This window comes from Rhinolophus hipposideros, assembly GCF_964194185.1.
Source record: "Rhinolophus hipposideros genome assembly, chromosome: 18".
Taxonomy (NCBI): Eukaryota; Metazoa; Chordata; class Mammalia; order Chiroptera; family Rhinolophidae; genus Rhinolophus; species Rhinolophus hipposideros.
Genome location: NC_138064.1, coordinates 18,483,169 through 18,503,814, shown reverse-complemented (window position 1 = coordinate 18,503,814; position 20,646 = coordinate 18,483,169). Strand labels below are relative to the sequence as shown.

General features: G+C 34.0%; 1 protein-coding gene across 2 annotated transcripts in view; it reads left to right on the top strand.

Moving 5' to 3' along the window:
* Positions 1-17,872, top strand: part of SP4 (Sp4 transcription factor) — a 71,904-nt gene extending 54,032 nt beyond the window's left edge. For both annotated transcript variants that reach the window (XM_081079690.1, XM_081079689.1), the window contains exon 6: positions 14,413-17,872. In XM_081079690.1, coding sequence (XP_080935816.1) covers positions 14,413-14,660 — 248 coding nt within the window. In that variant the 3' untranslated portion in view covers positions 14,661-17,872. The remainder of the gene's footprint in view (positions 1-14,412) is intronic.
* The last annotated feature ends 2,774 nt before the right edge of the window (positions 17,873-20,646 follow it).

Sequence of the window (20,646 nt, the reverse complement as noted above, 5' to 3'; positions counted from 1 at the left end):
TACCATCTCTATTTCACTAGCAGTTATTGAGAGGTTTTACTTTGCTGTGTGTTCACCAGTACTCAGTAGTGTCAGGCATTGAAAGTTTTTGTCAATCTAAAATGATTAATTTTACTGAGATTAAGCATCTTTTTATACATTTATTGGTCATGTATATTTCTTTTTCTGTTATTTCCTTTGCTCATTTTTCTTTTTGTTGTTTTCCTTTTTCTTACTGATTTATATATTGCAATTTTCCCATATGTTGCCAGTCTTTTGTCTTTGTGCTATGTTTTGTCATATGGAAGTTTTACATTTTTATTTAGTCAAATATAAGAATATTTAAGTATATTCTTTTGTCTTTTGCTTTTTAAAAAAATGAAATCTCTCTTGTCCCAAGATCATCAAGTTTCTAAAAACATTTTCTTCTAATGGCTTTAAGGTGTTTTTTTTCTTTTTTAAAAAATTTGGTATTTTATCAGTCAAAAATCTTAATGATGGAATGAAATGGGAATACGCTTTTTACTTCCATGTGGAAGACCATTTTTTGAATAGCCCGTTCTTCATTGATTTGGCTTCTCATACAGAGGTTGCCAAAAAAATGTGTATACATTTTAAGAAAGGGAAAAACTGCATTAAAATTGTAATATTAAATATATACCGATAACAAAAGATGAGTACAAGTCATGTTTGACTTCTGGAATTACAAGAGGTACTCAAAGTGGTTACCATCACGGCTAGACACTTCTGATTACGGTAAACCACTGCTTGAGCAATGTTGACCAAAGTGTCCACTTCTATACGTTTTTTTTGGCACCCCCGGTATTAATGTTCCTTTTAACAGTGGCTAGATACTTCTGATTACGGCAAACCACTGCTTGAGCAATGTTGACCAAAGTGTCCACTTCTATACGTTTTTTTTGGCACCCCCGGTATTAATGTTCCTTTTAACAGTGGCACAATTTCGGGGTTGTCTGTTTTTAAACTTTTATCTGTTTGTTAGTTTCTACATGATTGGATTACCAAAGGCTTATCTAAGTCTTGAATCTGGTAGGGCAGTTTTCTTTTTTTTTTGTATAGAACACTGACCCTCTCTATTTAAACATGTCTAATATATATTTTGGACTCAATAATTATTGAATAAATTAATAATTTGGATAGATTTTTGAATTAAACTTGAACTTGTACCAAGGTACATGTAGGACAAAAGGAGAAATAGAACTGACATTTATGTTTCAAATACATTATTATCTCATTTGGTTCAAACAGTAACACTTGAGATATAAATTAGTTCCATTAAACAGACTAGAAAATAGACTCAGAGAAGAAAAAATAGTTGTTAATTTTATCAAAAGTGATAAAGAAAAGATTACTTAGTTTGATATATACAAAATTAGTAACACAGATGAGTCTTAGTATACTAATCCCTTAATTAGCATTATGCTAAAACTAAGAATTTTAATTTGAAAAAGTTTTCGAAGTTTTCTGTATGGTATTGCATTGGGGCTTCTAATGCCACCTCACCATTCATATTGGCCAATACGGTGTGATTAAAAATTAATCCCATAACAATGCTGATTTCTGTTTTAGAAAAATATGAGGTGATGTGGTATTTCCACCCTGACTTAGCAGTAAAACAGATTAGGGAAGTGAAGAAAAATTGCTGCTTTCTTTAATTTGGAACCTCACATTGTGATTTCATCATTTTGAGAAACAGTGAGTTTCTAGGGTCCCTACCACACATCTGCACTCATACAGATATACAGAACGGATTTATCCAAGGGTTTATATACACATGCACTTCAAAACCAAAGATTAATTATATGGAGGCATATTTTTTTTAAATGATCTACACCGTTATCATTTTCTAGTAGCTTAAATAATTCAGAATTGAACGTACTTGAAGCTTACTTTCAATGTTTAATTAAGTGCTATTCTGAAAAATGTTAGGCTTAATATCAGTGTATGTATTTTTTAAAGATTTAATATAGTAACTTCTAAGTATTAAAGTCTTTGAAAAGAATATGAAACATCTTTTGACATAAATAAGTATTGAATAAACATTAAATATGTTGAATTGAAAGCCTTCACCACTCATGGCAAGAACCATGTTTTTTATCTAACATCCAACCACTATGCTATGTAGAAGCTCATCATTACCTTGCGATGAATTAATAAGTAAGTTATTTTTTATTCACTGCTGAAAATAGTAGACTTTCTTGTTTTTCGTAAAATAAATTTTTTAAGTTTCCAAGCATATGGTATTTAAAAATCAAATCATATAGAAGAGCTTACAGTGTTGAGGAGACTCTTTGCCTCTCCCCAAAGAAAACCATATTTAATCTTTTAACTACTACATTTTTATTCTTCCTGTGATGGCTGCCATATATTTAAATAATATGCTTATGCTGTTATTTATTGATCTATCAATTTTAGATACTATCTGTTAACTCTTGCATTAAGAGTTAAAAATTTACCTCACTTTGCACCGTCTGATGACATTCCAAAAAAAATTTTTTTTTTTAACTGCAGGCCTGATATTGTTTCTTGACTCACTGCTCTGTGATACGATATTACCATGTCTGTTCTTCATTTCCCATCCCTTTGACCTCTTCACTTCTCTCACCCTAATTTGTACCGTCTTCTCTTTCTCTAAATGTTAAAATGCTTACACTCTTTTCAATAAGCTTTGTTATTAAGGTTGAAAATTAGTGAACAATAATTATATTATGACTTCAATGTACTGTGATTACATATTCTTTCCTGTTTGTGTGTGTGTATGTGTGTGTGTGTGTGTGTGTGTGTGTGTGCGCGAAGTTTCTAATTGTCTTCCCCCAGCCCCCCCTTGTATTGTTATTTCAACTTTTCTGTTATTTTAGCTTTTCAAGAATAGTATAAACTCCATCCATTTTTTTCCTCGTTCCTAGAGGCCTCCAGCTTTCTGATCAAACATAGACTTCCTCTTAGGGCTTCTGCACAGCTATAATCTTGAGACTTTTCTTCCCTGCTCTTTTGGTTTGGATCCAGTGTTCTCAAGATGTCATATCTTCATTTTTCTCAGTTTACTACCTCGGTTGCTGGAAAACATTCTGAAATGCCTTCTATAAAAATGCATGGGGAAGTAAGTTTGTCTGAAATGTCATTATTTTGCTTTTCAGCTTAGTTGATGATTTGGCTAATGCAGAATTCTAGGTTGAAAATTCACTCCAAACATTAATGATGCTGCTCTGTTGTTTTCTTGCGTGTTGTACTAATAAGAAGTCTGTCATTACTCTTTTCTTGTTTTTTATAGGTGACCTAATTTTCCCCTTCAACTTTTAAGAGCTTGCTTGCTTGATTTATTTATTTATAACTTTTTATTTTGACATAATTTTATACTTACAGAAGAGTTGCAAAGATAGTATAGAGTTCTCATTCCCTTTACCCAGTTTCCTCCAAAATTAACGTCTTTCATAACCACAATATCTTTAAAAAACTGAAAAATTAACATTGGAACAATACTATTAACTAAACTGCAGACTTGCCCACAAACGTACTTTTTCTGTTCCAGGATTCAGTCTAGAATACTAAGTTGCATTTTTCCATCATGACTCCTTAGTTTCCTGCAATCTAAAATTTTCTTATTCTTTCCTTGGCCTTTCTTACCGTGACACTTTTGAGGATGAGGTATTCTGTAGAGTATCCCTCGATTTGGGTTTGTCTGATATTTTCTCATGATTAGATTGAGGTTATGAATTGCTGTTGGGAAGAATATCACAGACATTATTTCCCTTCTCATGACATTATATCAGGGAGGATGTGATATCAATATGTCTTATTGTTGGTGACGTTAACCTTGATAAATTGGTTAAGATAAAGATAGTGTGTGCCAGGTTATCTCCACTGTGAAGTTATTTTATTCTTTCCATTCTCTGTTTATTAGAAGCAAGTCACTAAGTCTAGTCCACGCTCAAGGGCAGGCAAAGTAGTAAGCTCCACCTTCTGGCGGGAGGAGTATCAAAGATTTTGTGGCTTCATATGCAAACAACCCGTTTTCATATAAAGTAAATATTTTTTTAGTAAGTATTTAGTAAATATTTTTGAGATATTTTTTCTGAGTCTGCCTAAATATCCTGTTTCTCTTTAAAGAAAATACCAAGGTTTCACTTTTATCATTCTTCATTGTATCTTCCCTGCAGCAATTATTACTGTGGTATTCTAAAGATCATTTTCTATTCTCTCATTACTTGTGCAGTTTTTAGTTTTAGTTCTTGTGGAAGGAAGATTTATACCTTCTTTCCCAATTATTTGGGTTTTTTGGTCATTTATATCACTGTGGACTCATGAATATTTATTTTGGGGGTTATAATCCAATACTGTCATTATTTTCCTGCTCAAATCATTCCATCTTTGGCCATGGAAGTTGTTTTAGATCATCTCCTTTGTCCTTTTGACATGCCACCATTCAAGTTTGTTTTACTTGTTAGAGCTTTCTTTTAACCTTTGATGTTCTATTAATTTTATAATTATGTCTGTAGTCATTGGCTTTCATTTATTGTACAAACTGGTTGGACTCGTCAGCTCTGGATTCTCTCCCACTCATCCCCATCTCCTGTCTCACTCTCCCCTTTTTCTATTCTTTTTGGACTCTTACTAGATATATGCTGGACTCCCTGTGTTGATTTTTTTTAAATATCTTACAGCTTTCCTTGTCTTCTTGTCTTTTCACCTTTTTCTTTTATTTGCTAAGAGATTCTTTAACTTTATCTTCAAATATGTCTATTGAGTTTAGATTCCATGTTGCTTTTTATTGTTTCTTTTTCATTGCATCCTGTACTCATTGTATGGATGCAGGAGCTTGATGAAAGTCTTTTAAGTTTTTCAGCCAGAAAATTTTAATACGTATATTTCCTTCAGGATTTTTTTGTTTGTATCTTACCTTTTCTTTGTCTGTATCAAGGCTGTTCTGACTTGTGCAGCAAATTCTTGGCTTTTGTTCAAATTGGTGATGATTGGTGAATATGTTTAAGTGAAGGATTATAGGAGTTTTATGAACTGGTGGCTTTTATTTTAGGCAATTGGGGTAGGGGTACTGTATCTTACACTGGAAGACACCTAATTACCAAAATACAGTAATAAAGTGCCGGGCCACATTTCTTTAAATACAAATCCTCAAATATCTTGCCCCCGTTTTTTGATAGTAGAATTAATGTTCCATGTACAGACTTTAATTTACTGTTTTATGCTCTGTGTATTTCTCCCACCATTTTGAGTCCCAGACTCCTGCAGAGTTCTATGGAAGACAGATTAGCTCTCTTTTAGAATATGTCCTCTTCCGTGGTAATCTCGATTTCAGGTTGCAGAAATTTAACACAGTCAGTGTTGTACAATAATGCATAACACAGATGAGTTTCTTCCCTCATTTGTTTCACAGCTTTGACCCTTTCACTGAACAGCAGGTGTAGGCAGCAAATGGTCTAGGAGAAGCCGTGTATATCCTGCCAGAAAACTGGGAGAAGAGGCCCCTGTGCTCCAAGACCAGCTCTGTTTGTAGGTTGCACTGCCGTAGCAGCGTAGGCACCTAAAACCTGAGAAAGACTGCATCTCTAGCCAGGGGACCCAGGAAACGGGGCCCTTGTTTTCCAGGGAGTGTGAGGGGAATCACCATTATTTTTCTCTCTTACCATTTTATTCTAAAGGCAATGGAGGTTGTGGTATACGTACATGATGGTACAGGAGGCCTCAAGAATTTTGGCTTTCTGGCCAGAGAAACGAGAAAAAGGGACACCTGGGGGTTGGAAAACATGAAGGAAATTTTGGAGAGAGTTGTAGACGGTGATCTCTAATTTTCTCCATGTAACAACATAAGAGCTGCCCATGCACAGAACAGAACCAAAGAACCATAGCAGAAGCCTCAAGAACTGAACTATTTTTATAAACTACCACCTGATTCCCTGCATGTGGTGGGCAGACCCAAACAGTATAACAAAGTCTTTGAAAAGGGATTAGTATTGGGATTACTACCCAAAGAAGGCAAGATAGAATTTTTAGTCTGAACCTAAAATGGGTTGATTGCCTGCTGAAACAAAAACTTACTCTCTAGAGGATTTTTAATGGGACCCATAGAAAAGACAATTGGTTACCAATAGTAACTACTACCAATTGAAATGGAGAATACAGGAGAAGGATAAGTATATTGTAGAATTGTCAGTTTCCCTTCAATTCTGTAAATTTTGCTTTTCATACTTTTGGGCTCTGTTGTTTCATAGTTTTGGGCTCTGTATGTTCATAATTGTTATATCTTTTATTAGAGTGACTCTTTATCACAGTAAGTGTCCTTCTTTGTCTCTGGTAACAATTTTTATCTTATTGGGCTGATATTAGTATAGCCATTTCAGCTCTCTGTTTTTGCATGGTATATCTTTTTTCCATCCTTTTAGCTTAGTTGTGTCTGAGTATAAGATGAGCCTCGCTTAGTTAGGTAGCACATAGTTGGATCATGTTTTTAAATCCATTCTTTCAACTTCTGCCTTTTAATTGGAGAGTTTACTAATTTGTAATTAATACAATCACCTATAAGGACTTCTGCCATTCTGGTATTTATTTTCTAAATGTCTTGTATCTTTTTTGTTCCTGTATTCCTCTATTACTGACATTTTGTGTTAAATAAAATTTTCTCATGTTATTTTAATTCCCTTGTCATTTCTTTTACCATACATATATATTTTTTAGTTATTTCTTACTGGTTGCCTGCTTTGGGGATTATAATTCACATCACATAATGATCTAGTTTGGATTAATACTAACTTTTCTCCTGTATAGCTCTGCCTCCCCATTTGCTGTTACTTTCACCAGTTACATCTTTGTGCATTATATACCCATCAACACCTATTTAAAATCATTGCTTTATGCGGCTGTGTTTTAGACCAGATAGGAGAAAAAAAAATCAGTCAAATAAAAAATGTGTTTATACTTGTTTTTATATTTAACATATCATTACCTTTCCTGGTGATCTTTATTTCTTTATGTATATTTAAGTTACCATCTAGTGCCTTTTCATTTCAGTCTGAGGGACTTCCTTCAGTATTTTTTATAGGTGGAGATCTGCTAGCAGAACATATTTTCATTTTTTATTTATCTGGAAATATCTTAATTTCTTTAATTTTTGGAACATTTTGCTGCATATGGAATTCTTGGTTGACAGGTTTTGTTTCTTTGATCTCTTTGAACCTATCATCCCACTGCTTTCTGGCTTCCATGATCTCTGATGAAAAATCAGTGATTATTCTTATTTAACGATCCCTTATAGGTAAGAGCCACTTTTCTCTTCCTGTTTTCTAGATTTCCTGTTTTTCACTTTAGACATTTTGATTATTATGTGTCTTATTTGCATTTAACCTACCTGGAATTAATTGAGCTTCTTGGATATGTAGGTTAGTGTTTTTCATCAAATTTGAGAAGTTTTCAGACATTTCTTCAAATATTCTTTCTTTAAATACCTGGGACCAATAAATCTCTCCTTTGCTGAGAGGCTCTGTGTGAATGATGGGGCACCCTTCAACACTCAGTCAGACAGTTGACGACTCTGCATGAGCCTTCACTTCTTGCTTACATAGAACTTCAAAGGTTAGGCACAAGTGAGAGTTTGGCCTTGGGCCTTAACTGAGCAGGCTCACAGCTCTAAGCATGTATGTGTTTTTCTAGGAGTATGCCAGAGCTTTTCAAAGCCCCTGTGGGTATCGTATCTCCAGCTTTTCCTTTTAAGCTTTTGTTTAGTTTATTTATTGTTAGTCTCAAGTATTATTTATTATCTCTGTCATCCATGAAGTTAAAACACTTGCTTGTAATTGTTCTAGACAAATACATCCTTCTCCACACTCAGAAGAAGACTTTTCCCATTGGGCTACCTTCAAGTCAGGTTAAATACAACAGTCTTTTACATGGCGTCTTTCAAAGAACCTCTGAGCAGATCAAATAATGATAATTGTGGGAATGAGGTTTTGAAAAAGCTCCAACTCTGTTCTGCTTCCTCTGGTGGCTGCCAGGCTGCTGGAGAGCAGAAAATGGAATTATGTAAATTAAAACACCACAGAGCTTTCTGTTCTTATCAAGATTCGGCCATTTTTCTTTAATAAACACTCCCTGAGGTACTGTAAGCCTTTATTGACTTCCAGAGTTTGAGAAGGTTGATTTTGATAGTTTTTGTTCAGTTTTCTGATTCTTTTCACAGAGGAGGAATTTTTGGAGATCACCATCTTTGCTGACATTACCTTATTCATGGTTTTTGTCCCCCCACCGCTCATTTCTTTTTTTTTTTAATTTTTAAAGATATTTTTATTAAAATGTAGCTAACCTACAATGTTGTATTAGTTTCAGGTATACACCATAGTTACTGAACATTTATATACCTAAAGAAGTGATGATCATGGTAGTCCAGCGAGCATCTGACACTGTACCATGCTATCACAGGATTACTGATTTTTTTCCCCTGTGCTATACATGACACCCCCATGACTTACTTGTTTTATACCTGGGAATTTAAACCTGTTATTCTCCTTCCTTCACCTTTTTCCCACCTTTTACCATTTTCCAATTACAGTTGACATTCAGTATTATGTTCATTTTAGGTTTACAGCATCGTGGTCAGACATTTACATAATTTAAGAAGTGATCCCCTGACTAGTCTAGTCCCCACCTGGCACTGTACAGAGTTATTACCGTATCATGGACTGAATTCCCTGTGCTTTGCTTTACATGCCCATGACTACTCTATAACTACCAATTTGTGCTTCTTATTCCTTCACACTTTTCACCCTGCTCCTCAACCCCCTCCGATCTATCACCCTGAAAACCTAGTACCCATCCGACACTATATAGTTATTACAGTATTTCACTGTATTCCTTAGGCTATACCCTACACCCCTACACCCCCCTTTAGTTCTAAAGAATTGTAAGGATTAGAAAGAGAGTTGGTGAGTTCTGTTGGTGACATGTTGAATGATGCTGCTTGTGGCACATTGAGGAGATGTCAACTTCACAGTTGTGTTGAGGAATCTGGATCTTGATGTAGGCATCTACCGTGTTTCCCCGAAAATAAGACCTAGCCGGACAATCAGCTCTAATGTGTCTAGAGCAAAAATTAATATAAGACCCGGTCTTATTTTACTGTAATATAAGACCAGGTCTTACATAACATGAGACCCGGTCTTATATTAATTTTTGCTCCAAAAGACACATTAGAGCTGATTGTCCGGCTAGGTCTTATCTTCAGGGAAACAGTATTTATAGATGATAGTTAAAACTATTAGCCTAGGTAAGATTGCTTTAAAAAGAAAACATTTATAATGAAATGGCCAAAGGCCTTCTGTATTTGACTAGATAATTGCTGAAAGAGGAAATGAAAAATTACTCATTATGCAAATCGATGTCCCTGTAAATTCATGGTCTCATATGTCAGCCAGTCTCAGAATAGCCTATCAGTCGTATTTTTTTTGTCAGTTTCCTCAATACTTTTAATAATTACCTAAACCTTCTTAAGTCTTTTTTACTTTGTAACTCCTACTCAATCTTCCTTTGCTCCCAGTCTTTTATTACTTCAAGAAAATTTAAGCCACATGATTTCTCTCAAATTATTATCCTTCCCCCTTTTAATTTACCTTTATCCACTGGTAATGATAGAAGAGAATTGAGGGTATTCATGAAAAGATTCATTTAGATATTCTAGGTTGGGCCTAATAAGAGCATCTAGTAGGGACTGATGGGTTCAGGGCGTTGGAGGGGGGATTGGGGGGATCCAGGGACTACAGGTCTCTCAGTGTGAATAATTAGGTTTCTTAGAACAAATCAAACATTTTTGTAATGTAAATTATATGTAAGGCTGGTTATTTTTCATAAGAAATTGTATATATGCTACACATGGGCATTTGGTGAAAGTTACTCATAGAGTAAAAGGTGTTTTTCAGTTGGCTATAACAAATTGCAGACCTTTAAAACTTTCTATGTATGGGGTTGAATGGTTTCTCCCAGAAAGATGGGTTCAAGTCCTTACTCTGGTATCTGTTAATGTGACCTTAACGGAAATAGGTTCTTTGCAGATTAAATGAATTAAGATGAGGTGATACTGTGCTTGGCACTGAGATTTTAGGACCCAGTGAGCCTTAAACCCAATGACTAATGACTGTATAACAAGGAGAGAAGACCCAGAGACATAGGAGCAAGGCCATGTAAAGACAGAGGCACCGATGGAGAGATGCAGCTGCAAGGCAGGGAGTGTCAGGCATTACCAGAAGGCACCGGAAGCTAGCATGAGGTGTGCAAGGACTCCTCCCTAGAGCCTCTGGCGAAACATTTCCCTGCTGCCATCTTGATTTTAGACATCTAGCCTCCAGAACTGTGAGAGAATAAGTATCTGTTACTTTAAGCTGCCCAGTTTGTGGTATTTTCTTTTGGAAGCCCTAGGAAATGAATACAGTCCCTTAGTCTGCTCCTGAAATGAATTTTAATTTATAAATATGGAAGTATGTTATCAAATGACAAATTTAGAAATAACATTAATAATTCATAAAATGTTTTGTACATTGTACTAGCTTAGGCTTCAGGGTAACATTTTAAAAACCAGGTTATAGGCAGACCTATGATAGCTATAATTGGCTCTTGATGGTTACTTCCTATAAATAAAGCTTAAAAGATCTGATTAGGTCCAGTCATCCCTTAAATCTATGATTTCACTTGAAAATCTCAGCACATTTTTTCTGAGAGAAAGTACTGTTAAGAATATCGTGTTAGGAAGTCATCTAATGTAGTTTCTAAATGTGAATCTTCTACTTAAATTATTTTAAAATGCTGTATTTTTTTAAGATTTTTATTAATATGTAGCTAACATAATACTATATTAGTTTCAGGTATGCACCATAGTTATCCAACATGTATATACCTAACATGTATATGCGACCATCTGACACTGTACCACACTATCAAAATATTATTGACTATATTCCCCATGCTGTACATTACATCCCCATAACTTAGTTGTTTTACACGTGGAAATTTGAACCTCTTATTCCCCTTCACCTTCCCCTCCACACCCCCCGTTTTAAAATTTTTTTCAATTACAGTTGACATTCAATATTATATTAGTTTCAGGTGTACCATGTAGGTTTAGACAGTTATATAATTTACGAAGTGATTCCCCTGACTAGCCTAGTACACACCTGGCACTATACGTAATTATTACCATGTTATTGACTATATTCCCTATGCTTTACTTTATATCCCCATGACTATTTTTTAACTACCAATTTGTGCTTAATCCCTTTACTTTTTTCATCTGTGAGAAATAAAATTTGGAATTTGTCCTTCACATGCTTTAGATACTTGTAATGAAGATGTTTCACAGATCTTGAACCATTAAATGTATCAGCTATAATTTATTTCCTTATTATGGTTTAATTTTTCCAAGGTTATATCTTGTATATCTATTAGTTTTCTACTGCTGCCATAACAAACTACCACAAATCCAGCAGCTTAAGACCACACACATTTGTTATGTCACAGTTTCTTTAAGTCAGAAGTTTGAGTAAGCTTGGCCTGCGTCTGCTTAGCATCTCACAAAGTAGAGATTAAGTTGTCGGCAGGGCTGTGTTCCTTATAGAAGGCTCTGGGGAAGAATCTGCTTTCATATCACTCACGCTGCCAACCCAATTGTGTTGTAGGATGGGGCTTCTTCTTTCCTTGCCAGCTATCAGCTGGAGCTGGTGTGTTTGCTCTGGAGGCTGCTAACATTCCTTCTCTTACTTTCCATGTGGCCCCCCTCCAACAGCAGATCAAATCTCTCTTCAACTTACAATTTCTCTGATTTCTCTTTCAACTCTTTGACTCCAGCTGAAGGAAGCTCTCTGCTTTTTAAGAATTCATGTGATTATAATGGGCCCACCCAGCTATTTCTGAATAATCTCCCTATATTAACCTCTGACTCTTAGTTAACATTCCTTTTACCATGTAATAAAACAAGTTACAGGGATTACTGTGTGGACATATTTGGGGAGCGATTCTACCATAAGTAAACTCATATCAAGTTTCAGTAATTAATTGCATTAGTTATAAAACGTATTAACCTAAGAATAATTGTAAAATAATAAAATGACACTGTCGTATGTATAATTATTAGGTTGGTGCAAATGTAATTGTATTGTTAAAAATAATTGCAAAAACCGGAATTACTTTTGCACCAACCTAATAGTACAAAAATTGGTCCTCCTTGAGATCAAACATAATGATAATGTTTGCTTAGAGTAGGAGATTTAGAAATTGTCTGACACCACAGAAAACACACTTCTCTGTGGAAAAGGATAATAAACTAAAATGTCATTCCCCTGATGATAGTTTAATTGTACAGCATTATTTACTTATTTTGAGATTCTAGCCAACTTTCATTGTTTAAAATTTATTGGCCACACCACTTAGGAGTAGACAATAGAAAATCCATACGCAAACCATGTCACCATCATTTCTCTTTTATCTTACAGTTTGCCATGGAGTGGCTCAGGACTTAGTGGCTCAGGACTTCTCTCTCTTTTTGTTGTCCCCCTCTCCCTCTCTCCTTCTCTTCTCCTCCTCCTCTTCCTCCTTTTTTTTTTTCCTTCTTCTCCTCCTTTTTCTCCTCCTTCTCCTCTTCCTTTTCTTCCTCCTCCGCCCCCCCTTCTTTTTTTCATTAGATTCCTTTCTTAACTGAAGCTTATCCATAGCTCCACATGGTTGCTTATGACTAACTATCTCAAGATAATGGAAGCTTCTTAAAGTCAGAGATTCTTACTTGTTTATTTTTGTATCACCAGTGCCTGGCACGTTACAAGTGTTCCACAAATATTTGTTGAAAAATGACTGAGTTCATGAACATCACAGTCAACAAATACTTACTAAAAAGCCACTGTGTAGGTTCACTGCTTACTGAATGATCTTGTACAGTCAGGCCATCACCACCTGATTTCTTTCCTATTGTTCCTGGCCATTGTTGCTGTAAAAGAACAGAGGTCTCTAGTTGCACTCTTGTGATGTAGCATTAAAAAGCCCAAACTGAAAATCGGGTGCCTTGAGTCCTGCTCTGATATTAATAAGTTGTATGACTCCCAAGCAAATTAATTTCTGAGCCTCAACTTGCTCATCAATAAAATGAAAATGTAAAATAAGATCTTTAAAATTTCTTCCAGCTTCAAAATTTGTAAACAGAGATTTTTCTTTTGAAGTCAGATGGGAAACTTGAAAGGTAAAGGAGTTCAAAATTGATCCCAAACTTAAACCCTTGTTTAATTGTTTTTTTGTCCTTATGTAGGTGTCAGCATTCATAAAACGCAAGTCACTTTACTTTAAAGCTTAACTGCCTTTATTTTTAATGTCTTTGAGAATTTTGTATAAACCATTTATTTATCCTTTTATTTAATTTTTCAAGACTGAAAGAAAGAAAAGTTCAATGAGATACTGCAAATGCAATTTTTTAAAAAATAAAAGCAAACACATAAAGAAGAGGGGAAAATATCTGACATGGACAAACTTGAACCTATAGATTTTCTATTGGTAAGTCAAAAGCAGGGCCAAGTAAAGAAGTCAGCTGAACTGAGCTTTCTTATTATCCAAGTTCTACTGTCAGACTGAGAAAACATTTCATTCCCTTAAGTAACAATTTTAGAAGGAAGGAGGAAACGTAGTAGTTGATCTGTTGTGAACATCACTATATACCAGTTGACCAAATTTTCTGTGTCCCTTATACACAAAATTGAAATAGCTTTTTTCTTTTTGGTTAACATTTACTTAGTTTTTATTCCAGAGTATAGAAGTAGTTAGTTCCAGTAGAACTATCTTATATTTTAAAGGATATTTGAGGAATTCATTGTGTAGTAGTACCTGACAGTCTCATTCAATGAGACCTAAAAAATCTGTTAGTTGAAATGTAGTATTTGCCCGACTCTCATGTTTTGCCTTGTGAGGAAACTCAATACACTATTAAATTATTAACTGATTTTATTTGAAATAGTTCTAAGATACTTTCATTCTTTTAGGCATTATAACCAAAACTCAGACAGTAGTTTTTAAGGAAGAGTAGACATGAAACTTGAATATTATGTGTTACTATACCTGGAAGAGATTTTTGAGATCATCTGTTAGAAATCCTTTTATTTTGTAGATGGGGAAACTGAGGCCCAGAGTGGTTATTTTACTTGTTCCCACTTTTATTTCCAGTGCTTAGCAAAACCAGGACTTTAACTCAAGTCTTTTATTCCCAATCACATGCTCTTCACACTGTACTACTTGTTTGATAGTATTTTAAAATAAAAATGAAGTATTTTGCAACTAGTCAAAAGTTAAACGAAAATGTACTATGACTAGAAGAGAAATTAATTTAAAGTTATTATTTCATTTAAAAAAAGTGAATTACTACTTATTTACTATTTTTCTGTTTAGGTGAAAAGAGATTTGAATGCCCAGAATGTTCTAAAAGGTTTATGCGGAGTGATCATCTCTCCAAACACGTCAAAACGCATCAGAATAAGAAAGGTGGTGGGACAGCTCTTGCCATTGTTACCTCGGGAGAACTGGACTCATCTGTTACAGAGGTGCTTGGCTCCCCAAGAATTGTCACAGTTGCAGCCATTTCTCAAGATTCAAACCCAGCAACACCTAATGTTTCAGCCAACATGGAAGAATTCTGAAAAGTTATTTATAACAGAGACCTCTAGTGCTGCACTTAAGTTTACACGCCTTTGAAAATCTGGAAATGGGCTGGTCAAGTGGATTACAGAGTAGGAAATCATATTTTCATTCTTGGCTTCTTTATTCCAAGATTTGGGATTAACATGTGAAGTGTTGAATTTTTAAAAATACAGAAAGCAAACTGATACTGGAAACAGAGAAAAGTATTTCCTCCATACTGTAAGTTGTAGTTATTTGGAAATGTGTCCCATAATGTTTAAAATGAATCTTGCCCTCTTGTAACATCATGTGTTAACATGTTTAGAAAGACAGATCTCAGTAGTTTGCAGGCTGGACCTTAATTGGACTTGTTTTCTTTGAAATACTTTTTTATTAATTCAGTCAGTAATAATTTACTTGAATTTTTTTTTTCAATAGCACAGAAAACAAGATAGCTAACTGATGATAGGAACAATACTTTATTCCCTTACCTTGATCTTTGGAAAATCAACTGAAAGTAGTTTTGGCCGTCTTTTCTAAATGTTAGGAATTCTTCAACAGCTAAATTAGTAAGTTCCAAAAAAGTAATCTGAGATGCAGCTCAGATCTTTATTACCACTACATTATAGTAGTGTGTATGCAGACAATCAGTGAAGTTTAATTACTTTTCTCCATTTGGAGACACAAGAGGAACTTAGAGCTAAACTTTAGATTAAAATTTAGATTGAAACCTTAAGAAAATATTGGGGGGTAAATGGTTAAAACAAAACCCAAAAAAGCTTCTGAAAAATAAAAGGCAACTTAACATGTAAGGTTTTGAAGTTAGGATTGATGATATTCCTAACCCTCGGTTGTACCACAAAATTCATTTTAAATGTTTATATTGGAAATATTTGCATAGAGTATAAATTGTTCTGTAGTTTCATATTCTGTAAATATGAGTTATGTTGACAATGTGCAGAATTCTTTATGTTTTGACTTGGTAGCCAAAGAGAATTATCACACTTTTTTTGAGGCTAGCAGAAAATTATCATTTAACTACATTATAATTTTTGTTATCCTCTCTACTAAAAACTAGCCAATTCCATTTTATTTCTAGTACTGTGTTAGAAGGCTGATGAATAATTTATAACACAGTAATGTCTTTGTTACGTTAATAACTGAATTTTGCGTAAAAAGACAACCTAACAAATGTATAACAGACGTGATAATTATGAAACAAAAATTATTTTTTAAAAATCAGAATAATTTTTAGTCAGGTAAGTGACTAAAGAAAAAAATGTATTTCTTTTATGCAAGGGTCTTATAGGAAAGATGGCCAAAAGTTTCATATGAAAAAAGTTTGGATTATATCAATAGCTTAAATATTAGTAAGATATTTCATATTTTAAAAATGTATTTACACAGAATCATAGTGGAATTGAAATTGACCATTTGAAAACTGAAGTTTTTTAACTACTTTGTTTATTAACACCATTAGTTTGGGGACTGTTTTAGGTACATGTTTTCTTGTGTGTTCTCTATTATTTCAGGAAAAGTACTACTCATGTGAATTCTCTTCCAAAATTGTGACGTTTCTTGTATTTTTGATGAAGGAGAAATACTGTAATGATCACTGTTTACACTATGTACACTTTAGGCCAGCCCTTTGTAGCGTTATATAAAACTGAAGGTCTTTTGTGCTTTCAGTTTGTATAAAAAAGCTTTGAGATTAAAGGAAAAAAAAAATTTTTACACTGTGGTTATAAATTTCAAGTTTCTTAAAGCTTTTGTAGACTTGTAACAGAGTCTTTAAATTTTAGTTGGATTTTGTAAATTGTTTTGTATATTTTATTTAATGTACTCTTAACAACTGATGTATCTGGCTTTAAAACATCAGAATCTGTTTTGTTTGGTACAGAGGAGCATTTGGTAGTGGTAATTTTAATTTTATTATATAGGAGCTGAAACATCAAATACATATTTTATCTATCATTATGCTACACAATCAGTGCTATAAATTTTTTTATGCAAAGAAAGTTTCCTAATGTTTGAATCATGTTTTCTCAGAGTGACACTTTTTGTTGTTGATAATAGCAAGTATGAGCTCTCTGCACCGTTATCCCATGAACCAGTTTTAATGCATACCTGTGTATGCTCTTCAGAAATGGAAGTTATTTTTTAATCAACAATGAGGCCTATTATAAATTTAACAAACTGAGTCTGGATAGCTTTATAGCATATAAAATATATTAATTTGTGTTAGCAGGTGCACATTTCACCACTGAAATTAGAAATATTTTGACAGTCTGTTCTGCATACCATTCTGAATCCACTTTTCTGTCTTATATGAATCGTAAATTTCACTGTCCTTTATTTGACTCAGTGGGATATAGCTGTTATAAGTAATAGGGCACAGATGTGCAGTAGTCTTGTTTAATGGCATTTCACTGTTCATTCCCTTGGCCACTGTTATAAAACTTTTCTTTATTGTAATTATCAGTGCAAAGCTATATATTTATCATGGTAGAACTCCAGTGTTAGAATAGTTTTTTCTTACAGTATTCTTTTTTTGGTTAGGTTTGTGTATGTGTTGCTGATTACATTAGAACTTGATGTTAAGTCATTATTTATCACACTCTCATGAGAGCAGTAATAAAAGTGTGTAATCTAGGAGAAAAACTTAATTTGTCAAACTTAGATAAGCATGATGTTTAGGTCCTATTTTTCAATTTTATAACTGTTTTATTGCAACAATATTTGTATTTAAGTCTTCATTTTAATGCCTTGTGGTGTTTTTTTATGCATGTCACTAGGTTGTCATCCCACATAAATTGATGTGCAGCATAGGGTATTAAATCTACATAATGATTTTAAAACAGAAATAGTTGATGGTAAAATGTAAATGTTTTGCAAAAATTACTTATAAAAAGTTTTGTAGTAACATTTCACTTGTAAATTTTTTATAAAAAAAAAAAGAAAATGGAAAAAAAAAGACGAATTCAGAAAAATATCCTGTTTCCCATATTCTAGAATTTAGACAATTATTCTGCCAGCAAAGCCTCCGGGGCTGTAATTGACATTTTTACAGTGCTGATTTGTATAAAATTTGTTTTTTGTGGATTTGGAAATAAAATCATGTACAAGTTGTTGCCTGCAATAACAATTGCAAGTAACCTATAAAAATTCCCTTGAGTTTAACATGTTTCTTCATTTAATTATGTATACTGTAAAGCAGCAATAAATTGTTTGAACTATCAACCTTCTTTATCACCATGAACACTGGAAAGTAAATGCTTCTCACTAGAAAACGTATTGGCAACTCTTCGTAATTTCCAGTATTAAGATCTGGTCCACATTTCTCTGAACAGGCTGCCAAAGAACACAACTCAAATTTCATGTTATTTGTGGCCATTGCTCTAGACATTTATGGAAATTAAAATTTGATTTAGGAACATTTTTTACTTAAATATTTTTAAGCAATAAATGTTCAGGAAATTGTAGGAAGAACTAAAAACGGAATCATAATTAAAATATAATTTAAGCTCACAGAAACTCTAAGAAGCATCTATGTCACATAGATGCCACAAAAGTCTATAAGCAAAAGCTGTTGTCTTTTCCTCCTGGGATAGTCCTGCAAATCTTGTGAAGAACCTTACATCATGAATACATTATCGTAACTACTCCACTTAAATCACATTTCCAAGCCCAAGCCAGATTAGACACAACCAAGTGAAGGGTGGGAGGTGTCAGGCAGCAGGGAAGTACACTGGCCCCTTAAGGGAGACTTCGAATATCCTGTTTAAATCTAGTGATAAGGGGATGTATAGTGTGTATGGGTAGATCGCCTTGTACCGCAAATCCCTACGGTACAGACATCGTTATGTTATAACTTAGTGTAATAATAGGTGTTCATAGATGATTGAATCCAGAAATAGTTAAATGGATGCTACTCTGCCGAACAAGACCAGTAAGGAGTAACTTTTTCAAAAGATGTGTGAAAACTAAAGATATATATATATATATATATATATATATATATATATATATATTTCAGTTACCTGAAAAATTCGCATTTGGAAGCATCAGGATGATATTGTGTAAAAGAGGGTAAGGCAATTAGAAAATTACTATTTTGTTGTTTTTTTTATTTTTAATATAGTAATACCAGCTTGATTCTGGGACTTCTAGGAACCACATAACCATAAACAAGACTGAATCAAAGAGAGCACCATAAAAGTAAAGCTTTTCACTTTATCATAGATTGTTGACATAAAACTATTAGTGTAATAAAACCATGGTGTAAGGAAATTGAAGCAGTGCTAAGAGCAACACTAATATATTAATACGGTGTGGTTTAAAAATACTGTTCCGATGATAACATTCAAGAAATCATGAAAAAATAGTATAGCTGGTTATTGTAAAAGTTCAGATGCTTAATGAAAAGGGTGCAGAGACTTCAGATGTGTGCAAGAAATGTGAAATGCTTTATTCTTCAATACATCTGAATCATGTTCTGTATTTACTGCCCAAACGGTAATGTCTGTTTAATATACAAACCAAATTGTAATTGTGTAGCAGGATATTTAAGGCTTGTATTTCTTTTAAAATTTGCTAATTAGCATAGGCCTTAGGCTGTGCTCCTCTCAGCCACAGGTGGCAATGAAGTAATTTATTTTTGAATACCTGAGTGTAATCTCAAGTGCAAAAGAGTAAAAAAGAAGGGAGGGAGAAAGTGCTTGCAAACTTTGTTTTGTTTTGTTTTTTGTCTAAGGTAATAGTTTGGCAAATGCTAGGATAATTTCTCCTGGAAGAAAAAGTTTCAATGAATAGGTTTACTAGATTTCAGAATTTTAATAAATTCTCCAAATTTTCATGTATAAAAAGAAATAATATGCTATTTGTAATACCTTGGCCCAGAAAAGCAATTTATGTATGCATGTACACATATAGCAACTCTTTACTATAAGGATTTGAATTAGCAATACGTATATTGTATGAGACCATACTAAAATAAATTTATTCTCTAAACAGAAAAGGAATTTTCATGATAAATTATGTATGGCTGTTCTGCCCACAGTTAAGTACAGATACTCAAGCCTTAAGTACATTGTACGTTTCCTAGTGAAGTCCCCCCAGTTGGGTGACAGTCAAGCAAAATTTTCACGTGAGCTTATGATATTTGAAATGTTTCATAAAAACAATAAAATAAATTTCTTTCAAGGAAACAAGAGCTGTGTTTCTCCCCCAATTAACAATAATGCTTTTGCATAACTGGGACTGTTTAAAATTTTTTTTCAATGGAAGCATAATGTTTTTTTGTTCTCTATATTTTAATAAAATAAGTACACTTATATAGATAACAAATATATGTATATGCTATGTGTAACATTTTAGATGCATACAACATTTGAGTTGGATTAGGAAGTTCAAACCTCAAAACAAAACTTTTGTTTTTAAATCTGCTGAAAAGAAAACCCACAAGAAGTTACCGAGAGGCCTAAATGTACACACATGGCCTATTATAAATTCTGTATAAAGATTTGTACTAGTGGTCTCCTTAAAACTACATTTTTATCTAGCCCTCCTATTTCGGAACGTTAAATTATTACAGAACTTAACGATAGGACTAGTAGGTTCGTAGTTTGTCCACTTATTGAACAGATAGTGTCTACTTTGTACCAGGCACTAATCCAGGTGTCAGAGATAGACCCAGAAAAAGACAAAAAGCCCTATCCCTACTCTCAGAGTTCACATGTACTAGAAAGTGGTAGGGACATGGGGTACGGTACGGTACTGTTTATATTGTACGATAATGGCGGTGGGGAGGCTGGGCCTGCAGTCGTGATTCGAGTCGTCAGGAAAGCCTCCCTGAAGTGATGTCTGAGCAAAGCTTGAAGTGAGGAGCAAGCCTTGAAGAGCAAGTCAATATCCGAGGGGCAGCTCTGGGAAGAGGCATCCAGCCAAAGGTATGAGCCCAAGACTGGACCATGGCTGCTGTTCAACAGTCTCCAGGGGCCACAAAGG